This window comes from Maniola hyperantus, chromosome 3 (genome assembly GCF_902806685.2).
Source record: "Maniola hyperantus chromosome 3, iAphHyp1.2, whole genome shotgun sequence".
In the NCBI taxonomy this organism is placed as follows: Eukaryota; Metazoa; Arthropoda; class Insecta; order Lepidoptera; family Nymphalidae; genus Maniola; species Maniola hyperantus.
The window spans coordinates 1,614,105-1,636,313 of record NC_048538.1 but is presented as its reverse complement, the minus strand read 5'-3'; the positions used below and the strand labels follow the sequence as shown (position 1 = coordinate 1,636,313).

General features: G+C 38.4%; 1 protein-coding gene across 2 annotated transcripts in view; it reads left to right on the top strand.

Moving 5' to 3' along the window:
* The window catches only part of Traf4 (TNF receptor associated factor 4), a 99,769-nt gene that overhangs the window by 38,724 nt on the left and 38,836 nt on the right, over positions 1-22,209 (top strand). Inside the window, exon 1 of one of the 2 annotated variants that reach the window (XM_034984263.2) lies at positions 16,610-16,873. The exons of the other annotated variant lie outside the window; for it this stretch is intronic. Within the exon in view, the coding sequence (XP_034840154.1) occupies positions 16,676-16,873 (198 nt within the window). The 5' untranslated portion in view covers positions 16,610-16,675. Of the gene's footprint in view, positions 1-16,609; positions 16,874-22,209 lie in introns of those variants that run through there. 2 annotated transcript variants of the gene reach the window in all.

The following is a 22,209-nucleotide window of genomic DNA, read 5'->3' as shown; positions in this document are numbered from 1 at the left end:
CAGTCAGTACCCGTAGTACAAGATTTTACGTCTCACCAAACCAAACCAAATTCGAGAGTCGAAATACTTCCGCGTTACAGTAAACTGGATCGTAAACACCTTGTTTTAAAGCTCAAGTTTGTCTACACTTCTACAGCCAGCGCTCCAAGCGGAAACATTGCGAAATTAAAATCAGTGGCATTGAATATTTGACTTCAATTCAAGGCTGTTTAGGTCCATTATTATTTATTAGAATTGGGTATTTGACTACATCAAAAATAAATTATTTCTCAATGATTATTAAATAGAGGGTCTGTCCAAAATATGTAAAATCCACGTCCTTTGTTAGTTTTAAGTGTAATAACCATTTTAAATTATCGAAGTACGTCATTATGTTGTGTCGTCACATTCCTGTATTTCATAGAATATCGCATACTAAGTGCACGTTTGATAAAAAGTAGATTTTAATAGTTGTCAAATACCGTATTACCTGGCTTTGTCAATTTTTTAAAACCTTAATGCAAAATTTCTAGATTCTAGAACCAACGGTTTGAGCCGTAGGTAGGTATATAGGTACATTGATATGCATGTCCGTCAGTCAATTGCCGGCTCTACACGCTCCAACACTTTCGCCCAACGTGTGGATCGGGAAAGCTTTGCCAACGTTAGGGCCAATGCTAATTTCCCGATCCACACGTTTTGGGCGAACAGTGTTGGAGCCAGCGTTGGGGCCAACGTGTGGAGCCGGCGTTAGTTATATAGAAGACGCTGTCACGACCTATTTTCGCGGCTCGCTCGACTTCTTTCTTTTATACAATGGTATTCTTTATTTTCCCCTACAGTGTTCCCATTGTGAACTAATAGTTTCATCACCTGACAGAACGAGTCTACGCGCACCCTAATCAATTATCATCAACACAACACAGAACCAGTATGATGGGACTAGGAGTGTCCAAGAGCAGCTGATTTAATTGCGCGACCAGTTTCCGTGTTTAACGGACGGACGGACGTTTTTATAGCGGACCGGTTTGTTGTGACCTTAAGGATTATATTACAAGTGTATGATCATCTATAAAGAAAGTTGAAATAGATAACGGCATTTCTATGTCTAAAAGTCCGTGTGAAAATGGCGTTTCCGCTGGGTGAGGAACGCTTATTTCGATTATATGTTTAGCCATTCATTGATATAAAATGTAGAATGAATAAATGAATCAGTTTATTGAAGAAAATTCACAAATATTTCTTTGGCCACTTTTAAAACTAGATAAGAACTTGTGTAACCATTTTTAAAATTTTACTGTCGTGGTCATTTCTATTTGGTTTTTTTTTCTTTTTTGTAAATACCACATATTTTGCACGCCATACATAAATGGCAAAATGTGAAAGAGACTATCCATGAATTTACTACACACATTTGGAAAAATAAATGATTTCATATTTTCATTTCAAAACAAAATAAATTTTTAAGTATTTATTAAAGTACCTACGACCAATGGCCACCATGGGTACATTTTTAGAGTTCCGTACCCAATCAATCAGTCAGCCTGTTTGCGTCCACTGCTGGTCATAGGCCTTCCCAAGAGCGCGCCACCACACACGATCGTCTGCCTTCCTTCCTCATCGATCTACCCACCCAAAGGTTGCAAACTATTACTGAGCCTCTGCTGTCCGTTCACGGAACCCTAAAAATCAAATAAACTAAAAGCCTAATCATCTTAATTGTAATTGCTCATTTCATGCATTGTAAGGAAAGGCTTTCACATAATTTAGCCGTGTAACATCGATGTAAGGCGGACGAACAATGGCGCTCCCATGCTGATTACTGCAATTTTAACATAAACAGTTACATAACGTTCCATATACGTCTCGTCTTTGGAATTTTTTCCCATCAAAATGTTGCGAACTACGCACGAGATGCTACGTATACATGTCTCACACCCTGCTTTACCCACGTGTTTATTTGACGTTAGCTCGACTAGCTGGACTCGTTTCAGCTGTCTCCCCCTCTCTAGTTGTGTTTAGTTTAGTTTTTCAGTTTGCTAGAAAGAAGTGATCCTTCTTATCTTTTGTGGTACGGAACCTTTGAACCAATAAAAAAAGTTAAGTGAAATATGATTTGAATAATATGACTTCATAATTTCAACCTGTCATAACTTCAACATAAGCTCCAAAGTGGCTCCAAATAAGCCATTTGACATGTCAAATTCGTTAGATACAAAATGATATCGCGTATGTCAACAAAGAGGCGCATAAGGCAGTGGTCCGACCACCGGCGAAACGACTAACTATCGGCGATTTTCTCTCTCAAGAAACGCACAATAAATGTAGGTACATTCCGTGTAAACGAAACAGATGCATATATCAAAAGTTGCTCTCTGACTGTTCACACTGCCGGCGACGACTCGCTTTACTAGTTTTGTCAGCGCTCAGCGATATTCGTTCAGCGATGCTCGCTCGCTTGAACACGTGTAACGCGCGCGCAGGTTTGAACAAGACTCATCACTGAACGACCGCTGACGAATGGCGCGAGTAATCGCTCGTCACACTTGCACACTCGCTTACAGCCTGGCGACAAAACTATCGAAACTATACACTCGCTTCCCGCTGATCGCCAACTCGTTAATAGTTTCTAGTTCTACTCGTTTCTCGTTCATCGTCGGCGGTCGGACCACTGCCTTAAGCGTAGAATTTTATCGCTACTTAATCTGAGGTCCAATTAGGGGTATTTATTTAAGCCGGGGTGGTCCAACAAAGGTCCAAATTATTTGTAAGCGGGCGTCGTCTGTACGGTGACCTCCGTCAATTGAATTATGTCAGTTACAGCGTCGCGTCGCGGGAGTGAACAGGAGGGATGCGCGCGCTTTGATGTCAGTGGTTTAGATCCATACTAATATTATAAATGCAAAAGTGTGTCTGTTTGTCTGCTAGCTTTTCACGGCCCATCCGTTTAACCGATTTCAATTTTTGGTACAGCGTTAGCTTACATCCCGGGGATGGACATAGGCTACTTTTTATCCCGAAAAATCAAAGAGTTCCCACGAGATTCTTAAAGGCCCATCCGTTAGATCGATTATGATTGGAGGGGAAAACTGATGCTGGAAGGGTGTTCCAAATCTTAGCAGTCCGGATTAGAAATGAGGAGGCAAATCACTTTGTACGTATCCGTGGAATCTCGACTACGTAAACTGTCTTATAAACCTATGATAATTCTGATGAATCAACCCGAGTGTAGACCTTCACAGTTTTCATAAATCACGCAACACAGTATCAAATAAAGTCACAATAATGAGTGGTCCACATTTTTTCCCAACGCACGGCGTTCGTCATACGGGCCGCATTCCGTGTTACCGCCGAGACCTTTGCTATTGTCAAACAAATACAGGCATTTACTTGCATTTTTTGCTCTTCGAACTATTTCTGAACCGAATCGACATAGAGTTTATCAATAAATAAGTTATGATTAGATAATAATAATTTTAATGTACTTCTTTATCTATTGCTGAAAACTTTAGATAAACCCGTTCGGTACTTTTGAGTTTAGCACTTTTATAAGTACCTACATATACAACATGGGGTGGTTCAACAAATTCCTGAAAGGCCGGCAATGCATCGGCGGCTCCTCTGCTGCTGCACATAATATTATATTATGTTCATTACTTAACATCAGGTGATCCGCCTGCTCGTTTTGACGCTATTTTTAACCGACTTCCAAAAAGGAGGTGGTTCTCAATTCGGCACGTTTTTTTTAATAAAAAAAATACTGGATGATGCCAGCGGGGATGTATGTTACGTTAACGGGATAAAAAGTAGCCTGTGGGTGTTTGTGCACTCATCCGTATTCGGTTCGTATCCGTGATTCTTCGAAGTAGTCTGTTGCTGAGTTTGTTGTGGGCTCTTCTCAGACCTGGGCGCGTTTGGAACCCTCGTAGCTTTAGTTTTAAGTTTGCGTAATAATTATCACCACTATATCTTAAAAAAAGAGTTATAAATTACCTATTTTGTATAAATAATTTGACTTTGACTTTTAGTCGTCATACAAATACTAAATACGTAGGTACATTCGATTCGTATTTTTTTCACGGATCCGTAAAATCACAGATGAGTGCACAAACGCCCTATGTGTTAATCCATGGTATAATCTATCTCCATTCCAAATTTCAGCCAAATCCGTCCAGAAGTTTTTGCGTGAAATAGTAACAAACACATAAACTTTTGCATTTAATACGAGTACATACCTACCTATTACTAAGTGTGATACAATTTACTAACATGAAACACGCAGCAGGATATCTGCCAAATGCCAATGCTCTGCCAATTCTATTTACTATTCAAAAGTGTCCCTTACCAAAATAACATTATAGAAAACGAATTATTGTCGAAAATGCACATCTGTCGAATCGTAAACAGCTGACGTTCTATAGTGTAAAATATTCGAAAGATATTAATTTATGTGGATCATCATCACCATCAACCAATAGACGTCCACTGCTGGACATAGGTCTCTTGTAGGGACTTCCACACGCCACGGTCTTGCGCCGCCGCCTGAATCCAGCGGCTCCCTGCGACTCGTCTGATGTCGTCCGTCCACCTAGTGGGTGGTCTTCCAACGCTGCGTCTTCCGGTGCGAGGTCGCCATTCCAGCACCTTGGGACCCCAACGTCTATCAGTTGTACGAACTATGTGCCCTGCCCATTGCCACTTCAGCTTCTCAACCCGTTGAGCTATGGCGGTTACTCTAGTTCTCCTACGGATCTCCTCGTTTCTGATTTGATCACGTAGAGAAACTCCAAGCTTTTCTCTATCGCCCGCTGAGTGACTCTGACCTTTCTTATGAGGCCCATAGTTAGCGATCAGTTATGTGGATATTTTCGTCGAAATATTTATGGGGATAGATTGTTGTTTGACTCCGGAATGCTCTAATTGTCTATGCGCGGGTGTTGATGAATTAATATGCTGTGCTTACTTCCAGCGCGTTGCCGGATGTTCGTAATACGTTTCGATGTTTATAATTATAATGATAAAATTGCTTTGTTAAACTGTTTTACCACCTTTTAGAACGAAACAAAGTATATTGACATTAACAAAACTACAGTTATATATTGTTAATTTTTTTTACAAAAAAAGCCGGCCAAGTGCGAGTCAGGCTCGCGCAATGAGGGTTCCGTACTATACAGTCGTATTTTTTCGACATTTTGCACGATAATTCAAAAACCATGATGCATAAAAATAAATAAAAATCTGTTTTAGAATGTACAGGTGAATACCTTTCATATGATACCCCACTTGATATAGTCACTCACTTCGAAAGTTGAAAATACTATTAGTTCATGACCACAATTTAATTTTTTTTGTGTGATCTAACCCTAAATTCACGGTTTTCAGATTTTTACCCAAATGTCAGCTATAAGTTCTACCTTCCTGCCAAATTTCATGATTCTAGGTCAACGGGAAGTACCCTGTAGGTTTCTTGACAGACAGACAGACAGACAACAAAGTGATCCTATAAGGGTTCCGTTTTTCCTTTTGAGGTACGGAACCCTAAAAATAAAAACCGACTTCAATACCTAGTGTGTAATACATACCTAGGTATCTATGTATATCAAACACTCAAGCGTATGAATTTGTTTTCACTTTTTAGCTTTACCAACTTATCTGAAGCTTTATAATACCTTTGTCATGACCTTAAAACACCTTAACCAACCCTTATAAAAAGCCATGGACAGGGAAGTAAATCATAAATCCTCCATTATCCTTTAAGTAATTTTATTACGTAACTTTACTCCAGAGATACTTATGTAAGTAAGTATTTACTTATTACGATAATGGACCTCTTTTCAAACCATTTTCTTTGTCTAAAACGTCCTATTTAAAGGTCAATTACGGGACGAGAAAGCTTAAATCCGGTAGTCAACCCGTTCATACCATCCACACAGTGCCGTGCACAGGAGTTCAAGCCAGGGTATGCATTTAGGTATGAACTTGTTTTACGGCAGGTTATAATGAAATAGTAAGCATTGATTTCTTACAATGAGGGTAAGCAGTGCGTTTATGCTTCTATGACCTGCACGCCACTGCATCCACACATGCATTAGAGTTATCACGAATTAAAGTTTTAAACTTATGAGCTGTCAAATGCAAGTGACGGTCCTAATAAATGTGTCATTGGTTTTTTTTCTACGCGCCATCAAAGTCACCTCGCCATACATACTTACTTACAATGATTTAAAAGTTCTCTGCCCTTTCTTTGTTTCGGGTTTTCAAATTAAGAACATTTATGACACAACGGTTTTGGCGTTCGTTATTTGAAAATAGAAGCTGTCTATGGACTGTTTGTAGTATTACCGTCTCTTTTAATTTTAGCGGACATGTCTTTATTTAGTTTTGATCATGTTTTGAATTCTGATACATATTATAATTCCAATACTTAGATATGTATTCTTGTATCTAAGCAAGCGATTGTTAGAGTGAGTTTTATAGAGCGCACTCTGACTTAGCTTAGACTTAAGACAGAGTTAAAATGAGACAGAGCTATATCTCTCACATAAATCTGTCTGAGCAAAGTCAAAGTGCGCACTATAAATCTCACTATTACATTACATCTCCTGCGCAAACGAGGTTGTGACTCGGGACGACTTGCAAAGTAGCAGTAAGTAATGTACATCGGCCTTTAGTATGACATTTCGGGTTTTTAGAGCGTTGTTTCTGCACTCATACCTATGTGACGTTTTGTTGGTCTCAACGACAGAGACAATAATGCTTTACAAATTGTACATTACTTTCTGACGCGTATTGTATTTTCTGTAACCAGTCACCAGAAGTATGGGGGCTGTAAAATTGGAAAATATCAAAATGGCAACTGTATGGTGCCATTTTCAAATCTAAATTGTCGTATTATGTTTTTTAACGTTTTAGTTTTTTTCGGCAGGACGGTCGTCCTGTATAAGTGCCTCATGGTAACCCTATTAGTACGTTAGGGGTAACATATCAAATCGTCATAACGGCCGATAATGCGTTACGGCGTGACAGTTAAGTTATAAATCGATGCTGCTTCGGTTTCGATTGTTATTGTATCTTGGGCATTACAATAATCATTAACGTAAATATTATGTTCAGGTATTCCCATTAATTATTAGGCTGTGTTATGTCGGGGTGGTTGTAAAATATTATGCATCATCATCTCCATTAGCCAGCGTGGTAGACTATGGTCAAACTCTTCTTACACTGAGAGAGGTCAGTAGTGACTCACTACTGACCCCGTCCTCCTCTCACTGGGTATATCGCCATCGCCATCGGCCCTCCAGTTGGGTGGTCCAGGGTTCGATTCCGGACGCCCACATCTAACTTTTCAAAGCTAGGTATGTGCATTGAAACCATCAAGAAGCAACCTACTTGTCTGAGAATTTTCCGTAATGTTCTCAAAGACGTGTGAAGTCCAATCCGCACTTGTCACCAGCGTGGTAGACTATGACCAAATCCTTCTCATTCTGAGAGGAGACCCTAAATTAAGTCTTAATTTCACTCAAAAACGGGCGATTCCATCAGGTGTGATTATGGTCAAGCGTTTGCCTATGAATTAAAAAAAAACTTCAAATTGGTCACGTGCCATACGCCGTGACCACGTATGCCATTAAACTGGAGACAATCAAAAAATAAAGGCGCCTATGAGGTCACTTCATTGTAAATAAACTATTCCTATTAAACACACGCGTGGCACGCGCACACGACTTTTCCTATTATCTAATTGTTCATTCATACAATTTCATAATAATTATTGTCATACTGTTTTAACTAATTCATTAATTCACGGTAAAAGTTTAAAAATATCTGTTTATAAAAGATATTTTTTTCCAATGAAAGTATTTTAGGTATTCCATTAAATTGCCGTCTTTTTAAATTTAATTTATTTTAAGGGGTTTTATATGCCATCCCCATCGTTATACACTAAATCAAATCAAGTCAAATCAAATAAATGATTAATAGAGAGTTTCTACTTTCTCATTTGTATTTAATACACTTTATTTGCCAAAAGCCGAATTTTATTAAAACCTTCAGAGTTAAATCGAATCTAATTTTTTTATACCTAGGTCCTAGGTACACCTCACTCTGAGTTACTCTGAGATTTCATGCGCTATTATTAGGGTTCCGTGCCTCAAAAGGAAAAGAAGGAACCCATATAGGATCACTTCGCCACTGACCGGGATTTCTTGAAACCAAGCCTATTTACACGACCCTTTTCAGTTTTAGTGTTCGAAAAACCGCCAAGGATCTCACACCATAAGGCATAAAGCAAGAAATAATACTTAAGATATTTATTCACGTGTCGTAAAGCCCTCAAGATTGATGCTGCACCATGTGGAGGCGGTCGGGTCACTCGGCAAATCTATTTTTAATTTTTTTTCTCCGTGACACACATGGCGTTGTCCCGCCGCCATTGTTTAGCTAATGGCATGGGGTTCGCACATGGGTACAGAATGCCCTACTTTAAAAGTGGAATCGATACGTTTTTACACTATTTGATGACCTCCCTGGTGCAGTGGTAAGCGATGTTGTCTTATTAGTGGGAGGTCCCGGATTCCCGGCGGTTTTTATAATTTCTAAATTTTTGGTCCGGCCTGGTGGGAGGCTTTGGCCGTGGCTAGTTACCACCTTACCGGCAAAATCGTGCCGCCAAGTGATTTAGCGTTCCGGTACGATGCCCTGTAGAAACCAAAGCGGTGTAGGTTTAATAAAAACTGCCATATCCCTTCCAGGTTAGCCCGCTTCCATCTTAGACTGCATCATCACTTACTACCAGGTGATAAAACTTATGCCCAATCATCATCATCATTATCAACTGATAGATATCCACTGCTGAACATTATAGGGTCTCTTGGGTCTCCTATAGGGACTTCTATACACCACGGTCTTTAGCCACGCCGCCTGAATCCAGCGACTCCCTGCGACTCGTCTGATGTCGTCTGTCCAAAATCCAAATGTCCATCTCGTTGGCTTCCAAAGCTTCCCCCTTTTAATCCCGGAAAATCAAAGACTTTTCACGGGATTTTTAGGAAACTAAAAGTCACGCATGTCGCATTTCGCAGGCATCATCAAGTACCTACTAACAACTAAATAAAATTGTTGCATATTATTTTTCTTATACCCTGGGATTTCAGGGAGGGGAAGAGGGTATAGGATACTTCCACTGACGAGGAGTGAGCTAAAACTTTAGACCTAGAAAAGGTCTGAGTACAGAGTGGATATCGGTTATAGGAACTTTAGTTTTTGTTGAAAACTTTTTTCATAAAAATAAATGACTTAGGTACTTCAATGTGATTCGTGATCTAAAATCTAAATAGGTACTTAGACCCTAACAAATTATAACAGCTATTGAATTTGTGATCATTTAACTGACCTTATGCTGTTAGGTTAACTATTTCCGGTACACGCAAAATATCAATAAGATAACAATAGGAAGCAATTCCAATTTAATTAGTTTCGTAATTAAGGATAACATAAAAACGATTATTAAGATTTATGATACACCTATGCGAAATTCACATAGATATTTGGATAAAGCACGTGTAAAAATTCACATAATATAATAAAACCGGCCAAGTGCGTCGCGGGTGTGGCAAGTTCCGTAGTCACAATTAACCTCGAAAAACAGATATAACTCCTTAACCTGTGAACCCTACTGAGCCACGATAGTTTTCCTTTAAAATTGATTATGTTATACTACTGCTTTGAAAAAAAAATTCATCCCCACTTTACATGTAGGGGAGCTACCCTAAAAAAAATATTTATCACAATTTTATTTCACCACTTTGTCGGCATGATTAATATTTATACCCATGCCAAATTACAGATTTCTAGCACTAATAGTCTCTGAGATTAACCGAGGTCGGACGGACGGACGGACAGACGGACGGCCAGACGGACGGATATGGCGAAACTATAAGGGTTCCTTGTTAACTACGGAACCCTAAAAATGATAGGCATAAATTTTTATAGAGGGTAGCTTACTCGCTTTATTCAAATTTAAATCTTACTTTCATTTAAATAATGCATAATTTTCTTTGTATACTATAACAAACGTTTTGTTTCTTTTCCAAGGTTATAATTAACATGTTTTAATGCGAAATGGATGGTATCCTCATTAAAATAAGGGTGATTTTTCTATGAAGAGTTTTATCGCTAATATTGTCATTAGGGTGTGGATGGAGTATTATAGTATCTGTCAATAAATTTGGGAAAACAATGGAACTTTGATGGGAACACCCAAATTTAATGATGGGAATTGTTTGGTTTAAGTAATTGCTTTTTGGAAAGCTTTTGGATCGAAAAGTAAAAGTAGGTATACCTAGTAGGCGACAAGTTGAAATGGCAATTGGGTTTTTGACTCCAATTTTTTAATTACTTTATTATAAACTAGGATAAAAATAATCTAGGATCTAGGTTAAAAATCGTAAAACTTTAAAAGGAATAGGTAAATGTAAAAGATTAATAAATTTCATTTATTTCCTTCATTCCTGCACGACAGATTACTTAAAGTGGCTCACCAAAGAGTAAAAGAGAACGCATTAATTTCTTAATCCAAAGCGCAACAGGTTTTGTTTATGAATATCCAAAATATATTCTAATCTATCGCAATTAAGCTAATCCTAAATGTGCCTAAATCTATTCCTTTGACAGTTATTACATTCTAATTAATCACAGTTTAAAATAGGGAGTCAAGTAACTTTTGTTGCTCAAAAAAGCTTCCCTAATCTTTAACACGCCTTAACAAAGGTTTACGTGTAATTACCTTTTAACATCGTAATTTTAACATGTTAATTTTAACATAACAAACGGGAGCATTTTACGGCGCGAGGATATTATTTATGGCCTCCAGAAATAGTGCCAAGTCAGCAAGATTGACGGGTGACTAATTTCATACAAGTATTACGGCCATTTTGAATAATAACACCCTATGCTTGTCTTTCGAGAATAGGGTGTCTATTTGTGAGGAAAATATGAGACAGACCGTATAAAGTTCATCATCATCATCAACCGATAGACACCCACTGCTGGAAATAGGTCTCTTGTAGGGACTTCCACACGCCACAGTCTGGCGCCGCCTGAATCCAGCGACTCCCTGCGACTCGTCTGAGGTCGTCCGTCCATCTAGTGGGGGGTCTTCTCGCTGCGTCTTCTGGTGTGAGGTCGCCATTCCAGCATCTTGAGACCCCAATGTCTATCGGTTTAATATGTGCCCTGCCCATTTCCACTTCAGCGGCGTAACCCGTTGAGCTATGTCGGTTACTCTAGTTCTTCTACGAATCTCCTCATTCCTGATTTGATCACGTAGAGAAACTCCAAGCATAGCTCTCTCCATCGCCTGCTGAGTGAATCTGAGCTTTCTTATGAGGCCCACAGTTAGCGACCATGTCTCGGATCCATATGTCACCAGTCATCACTGGCAACACGCACTGTTCGAAGACTTGGCCTTATACCTTTATAACTTCAAAGTTATAAAGGTAAGTATAAGGTGAAATATACAAAGGAAAGGTATAAAAAGGTATAAAGTTTGTGCTACATAAATATATTTTTATTATTTGTTGTTATAGCAGCAATAGACATAAACATTCTGTGAAATTTCAACTCTCTACCTATTACGATTTGATAGACGGACGGAAGGATGAACAGACAGTGGAAGCTTAGTAATAGGGTCTCGTTGGTACCCTTAGGATGCGGAACCCTACAATACATGTCAGGTACCAAATTATAAAAGAAATGTCCTAATTTTTTTGAAGATCCATGGTCTCTTTATTACCGTGAACGATATAGATCTATCAATGTGACATTTACACGATCCTAAACTTTTACTTCATTACATAGGAATTACAAATAAGAGAAATTTTTTTTTTCTTTTTAAGTAGGTAACGTTAAATTTAGAAATTATGTAAAAGACGTTATTTTTGGTCCATTTTCTTGAAATATTGCCGGAAATAGGCTGAGTTGGAAATTTTTATTAGTCAAGTTAATAACCTGACAAACAAAGACTTGATAAAACAAAAGACTTTCGGTAATTACATACGTACACCTAACTACGTTATAATAAACAATTAAATAATTAGGTACTTTAATCACCTAAATAATAACATCAATCTTTTTTAGGGTTCCGTACCTCAAAAGGAAAAACGGAACCCTTATAGGATCACTTTGTTGTCTATCTGTCTGTATGTCTGTCTGTCAAGAAACCTACAGGGTACTTCCCGTTGACCTAGAATCATGAAATTTGGACGGTAGGTAGATGTTATAGCTGATATTTGGGAAAAAATCTGAAAACCGTGAATTTAGGGTTTAGATCACACAAAAAAAATTAAATTGTGGTCATGAACTAATTCAATTTTTTAAGTAAGATAACTATATCAAGTGGGGTATCATATGAAAGGTCTTCACTTGTGCATTCGAAAACAGATTTTTATTTATTTTTATGTATCATAGTTTTTGAATTATCCTGCAAAATGTCGAAAAAATACGACTGTAGTACGGAACCCTCATTGCGCGAGCCTGACTCGCACTTGGCCGGTTTTTTATCGCTACCAGACATAAGTAATTAGATACAAGTAAGAAACGGAGGTGATTCTTGAAGTCAATTTTATTATTAAGTACAATAGGTACATTATTTTAAAAACAATAAGTTGGTATACCTACCCGTAAAATAATTCTTTGTAATTGTGGTTATAATAAGTACCTAATGATGCTGTAAACAGCCCGCATAATATTTTCAATGAATATGTATGAGTTCCTTTAATTAAATACCTACGATCGCCACCCCAAAGGAAGGGGGCTGTCAATCAAACACTTCTACCCCCATATTTCATTAATGGGTACCCATTGAGAGAACTCCATAGTTTTTGCCTACTTACATCAGTATGCTGTAGACAAAATTATCACGCTTTAGCAAATATACAGTTTAGAAACATTATGTGCTTAAGAATGAACCAAAAGCTTAATAACCTATAATCCGCTGAACCAGATCCAATCTGTATGATGCACCGTGCACCACTCGACGCACGTTTCGCCCCGAACGCCGGAGTATCCTCAGGAGATGTAAACCTAACAATCCACAATTGAAAAGCAATTGCAAGCTTTCGCATCGTTGCTTCGCGCAAGTGTGCTTATTTTAGTTTTTAGACTGTATGTATATTCCACAAACTGTGGTGATATTCGACAATGCAGACTTGTGAAGTTGTATTGTACTTAGTACGTTTCATAAAGACATTAGACAAGGGTTGTGTGAGTGTGTCAGTGTGTGTGTCAGCGCATGGGGTATTAATGACCCTTTTTATATTGACGGCTTGCTTGGAGAGCAGGATGTTAGGATACTTCGCTTTTTTATGCGAGTTGGTGAGTTGTTTATTTTCCTGGGTCTATAGTTTATACTAGCGAGAATATAAACCTCAAATTACTGTAGGGTAGAAATGTAGACCATGTAGCTAAAATAAAATGGTACTTAATGGGTGTAAAATGTAATAGATCGAAATTCAAAATGTAGGTTTATTAAATAGATCAGTTTTAGTTTCATTTCTTAGAGAGAGCGCGCACTGCGGTGAAAATTCCGTAAACAATTTAAATCTATTAAGTGCAAAATGCACGCGCTTCTATGTAGTTCCATAGTAATTCCCGCGAATTTTTCATTTGGCCAAGAAAGTGTTTTAGTGGTGGAGGTAGAGGGTAAAATTTTAGAAATTCACTTCGATTCGCTGCTAATGTAAATTGACCCAAGTATTTACTTAACTATTCTGTGGCGAAAGTTAAAAAGTTCGGAGCTTCAAGTCGCTGCACTTATGCGCATGCGCTGCGGGCGGCGTGCCAGGCACTCGGGCAGGCAGCTGCGCGCGCACGTGTCGTCGGAAGTTGCACGCAACCAATCCTGCGCGCCCATTGTTTCGGGGTAGGTCCCCGTACTGTGCGGATGGAGGGAACACCGGGTGGGCATCATTTTACCAGAGCTTATTATAAAGTATGGTTTGTTAAGTTATAGAATTGTTCTGAGTTACAACTTATACTTAAACTAGCTTATGCCCGCGACTTCGTCCGTGTGGACTACCTACATAAATTTTAAACCCCTATTTTACCTCTTTAGGGGTAAAATTTTTAAAAATCCTTTCTAAGCGGACGTTTGACATCATACCTACTTATTAATAGCTATCTGCATGCCCAGGCAGCGCCAGTAGTTTGAGCTGTGCGTTGAAGAATGGTTGAAGATAAGCCAGTCAGTTAGTCCGTCACCCTTTTATATTGAGTTGAGATAAAATTTAATGAAAGGCCGTTTATTAGTTCAGGTACATATTCTGTGGTTCAGATAAGATTTTTTTTGAAAACGTTATCTTCTTTAATAGCTCAACGGTTAAGCTCCGAAAGCTCGGAGGCTCAACCCCCATTCGTTGCACTATTGTCGTACCTACTCTTAGCACAAGCTTTACGCTTTGTTGGAGAGGAAAGAGGAATATTGGTCATTGGCTAATAAATGCATTAAAAAAAACTACCTCCATTCCATCACTCACATCGTCATTATCAACCAATTCCTGGATATGGAAGGAACTCTTGTAGGAACGTTTCCTCACTCACTCATCAGTGCAGTATTAATGCTCCAGCGTATGGTTCCAGCTATAATAAACTTATAGATCACTTATAACCGATAGTCTTAAATTTTTAAACATGTCCGAACATGACTAAGATTTGAACCGGCGCGGGACAGGTCTTTGTTTATAGAACCTGTTTCAAGTGGTTTCAAGATATCGTCTTTTTATACTAATGAGCTTTTTATAATTTCTTCGCTACATTAATTCCACTAACTGTGATTAATGGCATCCTTGTGTCCTTGTCGAAATTGTTTAAAACGGTAGGTTCATCCATTTTTTGTTGCTTCTTTTTGTTTAATAAACCCGAAAATTCTTTGTTATTCATATCCATACTAAGTAATATTATAAATGCGAAAGTGTGTCTGTCTGTCTGTCTGCTAGCTTTTTACTTTTTAAAACGATTTCGAGGCTACTTTTGATCCCCGAAAATTCAGGAGTTCGCAAAGAATTTAAAGTCGCGGGCGCCATCTAGTGTTTTATATATTCCACTTATAACTATCATAACATGTAAAAGGTGATTTTTTACATTTTGATGTTTTTTTAAGCAAAAAGTTGAATTAAGATGGCAGTTCAAAATTGTAAATGTAATATAGATTTTTTTCGTATTTTTTCTGATAAGTAGTTACTCACTTACCTATTTATTTTCACGCCAGCGTAGTTTCCGTTTAGTCATCTGTCTAAATATAATATCGATAAAAAATGCATTTTTTTCAGATTTGAAAGAAAGAAAGAAAGAAAAAATATTGATTGCAGTGTTACGCATTACTTATATCTAAAAGAAAAAATCTAGCGGAAACATTAACTCATACTCAGTGGCATGCAGGTCATAGAGGTATAAATGCACTGCTTACCCCGGTTGTAATAGCTCAATGCATATTTTTCATTAGGACCTGCCAGTGAACAGACTCCTAGTCCCTGCCTTCAAACCCTGTGCACGCCACTGCTCATACTGTAAAAACCTTAAGAATTATAAGGCAGCATACACTATCAATATTTTTTATGTTTAGGAAAAATGCTTTGCCAATAAAATTATTTAAAAAAAAATATTTAAAATGTCAGCTTCCGTTTATGACGTGAAGGAGTTTTTGCGTCTTCGCCACATCAAAGTCTGATTAAGTCGAAGGGTGGCACCCTTCGGAATGCCACGTGCAGTTATTTTCTGCATTTATGTACCGTTGCTAATTCTTGAATCATTGCATATAAGGTCGCGCTGCGTTCGCGAGGGGGACGCAATAATAGATCCCCTGAATAAAAGAAATCGCATTTCTATCACGGTACTTTTTAAGGCGATATTCATTTATCTAAGGTCGCAAGGTACCTAGACAGATATAGGTAAAACTATTTGTTCTAGAAATACTATTTATCAAAGTTCGATTACCTATTGCATAAGCTTAACGCAAAAAATCATCATCAAATTCTTCATATTATCATCATTGAGATGCTGATGATGATGATGATGATACTAAAAAGTAAAAAAAGCAGATTTGAAAATCGTGCCACATAGCCACCATAATAAATATCTAGTCGGGTCACTCAGGATGATGTACCTACCTACCTACCTACCTAAGGATTCTAACCACAAATATCCAAATCTGTCCAGACATTTAGAAGTTATGGTGGAACAAAGAAACTCACAAACAAACAATACATAAACCCTGATAATAGTAGGTACACTCCTTTTTTGTGAAGTCGTGTAATAAAGACGAAATGCCACAGATTAAATTTTTTAATTCATAATAGAGCATTGAATGACACTTAAAGTATTATAATAATTCGATACAAAATGTTGCAATACCGTTCACTGAAGGACTTATTTTGTGCAAAACTTTAAAGCGGTCAATTTAGAAGCGGTAAGGTGACCGCCCCGTCGATAAACAAAAGCATCGGACCCGCAGCAAGCTCCCAATACCAGTCCGTGCAACACGCACACACGCATGTTCTCAACACACAAGCTCGCTCCGTACACGTCGCAACTTGCACAGGCTGTAAGTTTTGATGGCATCGCATTCGTTCGCCAGCCGCTGTGAAGAGCGCACGTGTCGCGTGTATCGAGTTCAGTGAACGTGTAGTGCTTATGGACAGTCAAAATGGTTCGAAGCCTGTCGCAGTGGACGAAGACCCTCAGCTTCCCGGCTAGGTTGTCTCCTAATCGCACGTCGAAGGAAAGCGTGGTCAATGTCCAGCCGGGCTCCCCCGGGGTGTCTCCGACCCCCAGTGCCTCGTCTCTCCCGCAAGGCTCCGACAAAACAATTTCGCCGATCCCTATCACCGAGATCAGTCAAATCGTAAGTCTCCCTTTTACTTGGGGAAGGACCCTTGAGCTTTTTAGATTATTGGGGAGGGTGCATCGCGTTGTGCATGCTAAAAACATCTTCCCCGTAAACCCTAAGGTTCTGGATTAGACGAATAACATATAAGCATTTTAGTTTTCCTACCGCGTATTCGAGTTCCAGAAATCATTCGTGTGTAACGACAGCGCATTTGTTAACTGGACAGTCACCTGATGTATTTTAAGTAAGTGTCCAATAAGTTAGACATCGACAGTTAACCAGATGTTTTGATTGGGCTGGTATTCATCTAAATTGTTGCCTGCAACTGGAGTGTTGAAGAATCTCCGAGATTTATTATCTACTTAATTATGTTACACCATAACAACAATAGGAATATCAATTTCATTCGTTCCAATTACGTAAGAGACAGGTGATCTTATGAAATTGGCACAACGAACATCTCGACGTAGCTGGACCATTGTTTGTACCATAATTTACACAGAATGGCAGTGTTTACAAATATTTGAAAGTAGTCCCTTATCCCTATAAGATGGCACAGTTAGATGTAACTGGTTTCCCATAAGAGTCGCTGAAATACGTGTCCAAAATGCCAAAAGGCTACCGCCATATTAGCCCAGCTATTAAGCTGTAGGCTTCAGAAAGGAAATGAACGATACGTGTCTCGGTTCCCACGTAGAAAGCACTTAACGGCACTAACGAGTTGTATAAAGTGTATTGACGCTTTTGTTTGCGAAGTCCGAGCTGTGTATCGGTTCGTGTGATCATTGGACGCGTGTCTGGCTGGTGCTGTAACATTGTTTAGTCTGGTGGTGCGGTGTGCCGGTGCGCAAGCGCACCGTTATGTCCCCCTTGCACTCACCTTGACAAGGCCGCACAGAGATGCGAGTTTTTGCAAAGCCAGATAGCACATGACTTTCACCATTGAGATGCCTTTCTAAATGCTGAAGTGTTTCAAACTTATTTAGGCCCCGTATTGGTCGGTAATCGAAGTTTCCTTTTTGAAATCTCATAAATTGAGTAGGTGTTGCGACTGTTTCATTTGCGCAATCTGTTGTTTGTGTAATTTAAATACATCTAACGCGGTTTAGTTAAAGGCTGCAGCCTTGAATGACATTTGAGCAGAATTTATTTAGCGGATTGAATGCATTTGCAGCATCTGTATTTTGTTTGTTATTTTGAGATAACCCTACGAATTCTATTACCCAATTAGCGTCTATGTTTTCAGTCTTTAATGTATCTATTTAAGTTTTTTAGCTAAGCTCTAAATGGAAATGTTATTTAAGCCACTCTGAAACGTGCCAACATTCCAGCCCAATAAGGCAGCCAGATACGGTTAATTAATTTATTGCCTAAAGTTGTGCTAAGTTATTTGAAAGACTAATTTGTCCAACGGAAATGTTTTAATAAAATCCTTGCAATGTTGGTGTGCAAATTCATCGAATATCTTCCATTTCACATTCTCATTAGCTTAATTACTTATAACTATTATATTTAAATCTAGGTACATGAAACTTCTAAACTATTCAGAAATGCACTTTTCTCACGATCTTCTCCTTGAGGGATGATTTGATTTTCGTTCCTGTTTTGTAATTGTGTGATAAATAATTAACTTATTCCTCCATTCACTAGGTACTTTATTTCAAAGTTTTTTGAGTGACTTTACTAAGTATTCAAAACCACACTCTTTAATGTCATTTCCCTGATTCGAAATTAACTTAACATTATTTACGACCTTTAAAATATTTCGCAATGCCCAATAAAACACGTTGATTGTCCCGACTTTATGCGTTACGACTTACGAGATGTCAAAGTGTGCCATGTTCCCACTGACAGTAAAATTAAGAAACGTGCAATAAAATTTCATTTGTAATCGTAAAAGTAAAAGAACGCCATCAATATGACTCAAATGTCTTTTTCGGTTTTAGAGTGCACGATGGTATTTTTAAATTCTTCTTTGTTATAAGTCATAACATGTGGAAGAACGATCGTGGTCGTTATGTGACAAGTTTAAGGGATAATGTAACTACATAATTATATGCCAAATCGAATGTATAATAAAAAGTTAAAGGAACATAGAATTGGATAGAAACACTTGCACCAGTGTTGTGGTGTAAAAAATAATCGATTGCTAATTTAGAAATATGAAATTGTACGGGAGCGGTTGTGCAGGCTCGACCGTAAGGATAATATTACCGTGATCGTACCAAAGGGAGATTTCCCCCCGAGCGGTTGGTTGTGAAATTTCTTGATAATTTCGAAGATTTAACAGATTTTTTCCTTGCCAAAGGGGTAAGAAGCTACATATACCCAGCAAGAAACTGCACTTTCTTCAAGTGGTGTCTTTGATAAACATTTAATCAGATTCTAAAATCTAAGAGCACTGGTTGGATATCAGAAGTTTGAGTATGTCAAGTATCGGAAAAATGAAAAAGCGGAGAATAGGAAAAGGAAGATTGACTAGCTCTCAAGATAGTTGAACCCAAATGTAGTAATCAAATTGGAAAGTGGTGGTTGGCTTAAAGTTGGAAACCAGAAAAAGTAGCTGGTATATTGGAATTCGGAAAATCGGTTAAACGTCATTAATTAAAGTGTTAAGTCTGTCGCGATGCCTCTCCAGGAATGCGGATTACCATACATTTAATTGCAAATAATGGGTAATAATAACCGAGCGGTTAATGCTGCTAACGAGAAAGCTAAAAGTTACCTATTTTAACAATATCATCATCATCATCATTATCAACAGATAGACATCCACAGCTGGACATAGGTCTCTTCTAGGGACTTCCACACGCCACGGTCTGATTCCAGCGGCTCTCTGCGACTCGTCTGATGTCGTCCGTCCACCTAGTGGGGGGTCTTCCAACACTGCGATTTCCGGTGCGAGGTCGCCATTCCAGCACCTGGGGACTCCAACGTCTATCGGTTTTACGAACTACATATTATGTGCCCTGCCTATTGCCACTTGAGCTTCGCAATCCGTTGAGCTATGTCGGTTACTCTACTTCTCCTACGGATCTCCTCAACAACAACAACAATATACCTAAGTAGTCTTTAACAATATAAGTAGTTAATAACCGATGTTTTTAAAATATGCTCATAAAAAGGCACTTAGTTTTTAATAGGAATATTTCGTAGTACAACGGAATGACATTTCAAAATGGCTCAAACGATCTTGCCATATGAAACATAACTCACGCGTTCTTGCTAATGGATGTCTCACAGCTTTCTCGTTTTGTTTCTACTTCTTAATCCGTTAAAATGGTAGCAATGCTATGGTATCTATTAAAAATGTTTCACACATCCAAACTTTCTGCAAATGAAGCATTGAGCTTTTCTGAATCTGGTTAGTCTTGAAAAATTAGGTCTGATAATTTTGAAGGCTTTCGCTTTGCCTTTTTGGTCACTCTACTGACTAAACTGTTATCATCGCTAAGACATGGAAGAATTGAAAACACTTTCAGTTTATTATCTTCCTCTCTCTTCGATGAAGATTCTACATCGATGACTATCCCAGAGCGAGTTTCATATTAGGTACCTACCTACCTAAGTGAACTATTTTTCTTTTAACTACTTATTAGTTATAGTTATTATATGTATATATAATTATTATTTTTTGAAAATGTCAGTTGTCACAGTACTTAGTAAGTTAGTAAGTATTGTACAAATCTTGCCTGTGTTGAATAATGCTAAGATGCATTTCCGCGCTGAATTTGTTATCATTTTTAAGATCGAAGGTAAGTTTAACTTCGGTCCTATATATGGTTCTCTATCGATGACTGAAATTATTTCGTTACTAAAACAAACAAAAGGGAAATTAATTCACAACGAGGAGAATATGACTGCAAATAAAATTAACTAGGCTTTTTACTGTGGTAACTGAAATTCTAAAAGGATGCCGAAACTAATACATGTAATGTCAAGGTCTTTTGTTATCCACGAAAGTGCTGGGCGGCCATTTTTAGCGTTCCGTACCCGAAGAACGCTAATGGGACTTGGGACAACCCTCCACCTCCCATGACCCCACCAACCTCTCGGTTATATGGGCCGAATCGCGAGAGGGCGCCCGTTCGGTATTTGCTCTTGGCATTTTCCCGGGGCGCCTTCTTGACTCCCTACAAATTATTTTATCTCTTCCTTGTCCCTTATGCTTACTCTCCCCCCTTGGGGTCTAGACGTCACTAGCACAGCTGAGACGGGACCATATTACTAAGCATCCGTTATCCGTCCAACTGTCTGTATGAACCGTAAAAGTTGAAATTTTCACAGAGTGTGTATTTCTATTGTCGCTAACAGCAATGATGATAAAAATTTCAAAATGCCTACCATGAAAATAAAAAAGTGTTATTTCTTGTACAATGGTACGGGACCCTTCGTGTGCGAGTCCGACTCCCACTTGCCCAGTTTTTATTAGGTATTTTATTGTGTCTGTAGCGGAACGAACATCTGCGTGTCAAATTCCTCGATGCCATGTGCAAGCTACTGGTGGGAAGCGAACCGTACACACATGAGTGTTGAAAAAAAGTACTCTAGTTGGATTGTAAAATGGAATAGAATATGTTAGCTAATAGATGATAGCTACAAACGAAAGAGTAATAGAAGAAAACATGGGATAGAAAATTTTCTGTGCCATCTTTAAAAAGACCATTTAAACAAAAATCTATTTAAAAAAATATAAAAAACAAATCCATAAGGCATAATTTCAGATACTTTTCAATTCAACATTTCAATATAAATGAGTCCATAGCCCATAATATTATTAGGTATACTTACCTAACTTAATGGCATAGTCCAATGTTATGTTGACATAACCAACCATTTCAATATAAGCTATATGGGTGCAATGATATTTACAAGTTCCCCATAATAACTGCTGGCAGATAAACATGGGGTGGTTTTTTGCCCCGTCAGCTGTTTGGGAGTCGGCGAATGTCACGAAGCCCCATACGGGGAGCCCATTCAAAACCGGTACATAATAGAGATTTCAGACCACAAATTGTTCCTTCCTTTTGCTTAACAATTTCAGTAAGTGAACTATTTATGTGAGTACTAGATAGGTATAGGTAGGTATATGATCTCACGCAATGATGCAATTATTCATGGCGTGCATTTAGGTTCTTTAAACATCCCGTGGGAACTCTTTGATTTTCCGGGATAATTAGTAGCCTATGTCTGTCTCCGGGATGAAAGCTATCTCTTGTACCTTTCATCAAAATAGGTTACGTTTTTACCTTCTGAAGCGGATGGGCCGTGTTAACAGCTAGACAGACAGACGCACTTTCGCATTTATAATATTACTAGCTGACCCACCCCGGCTTCGCTCGGGTGGAATT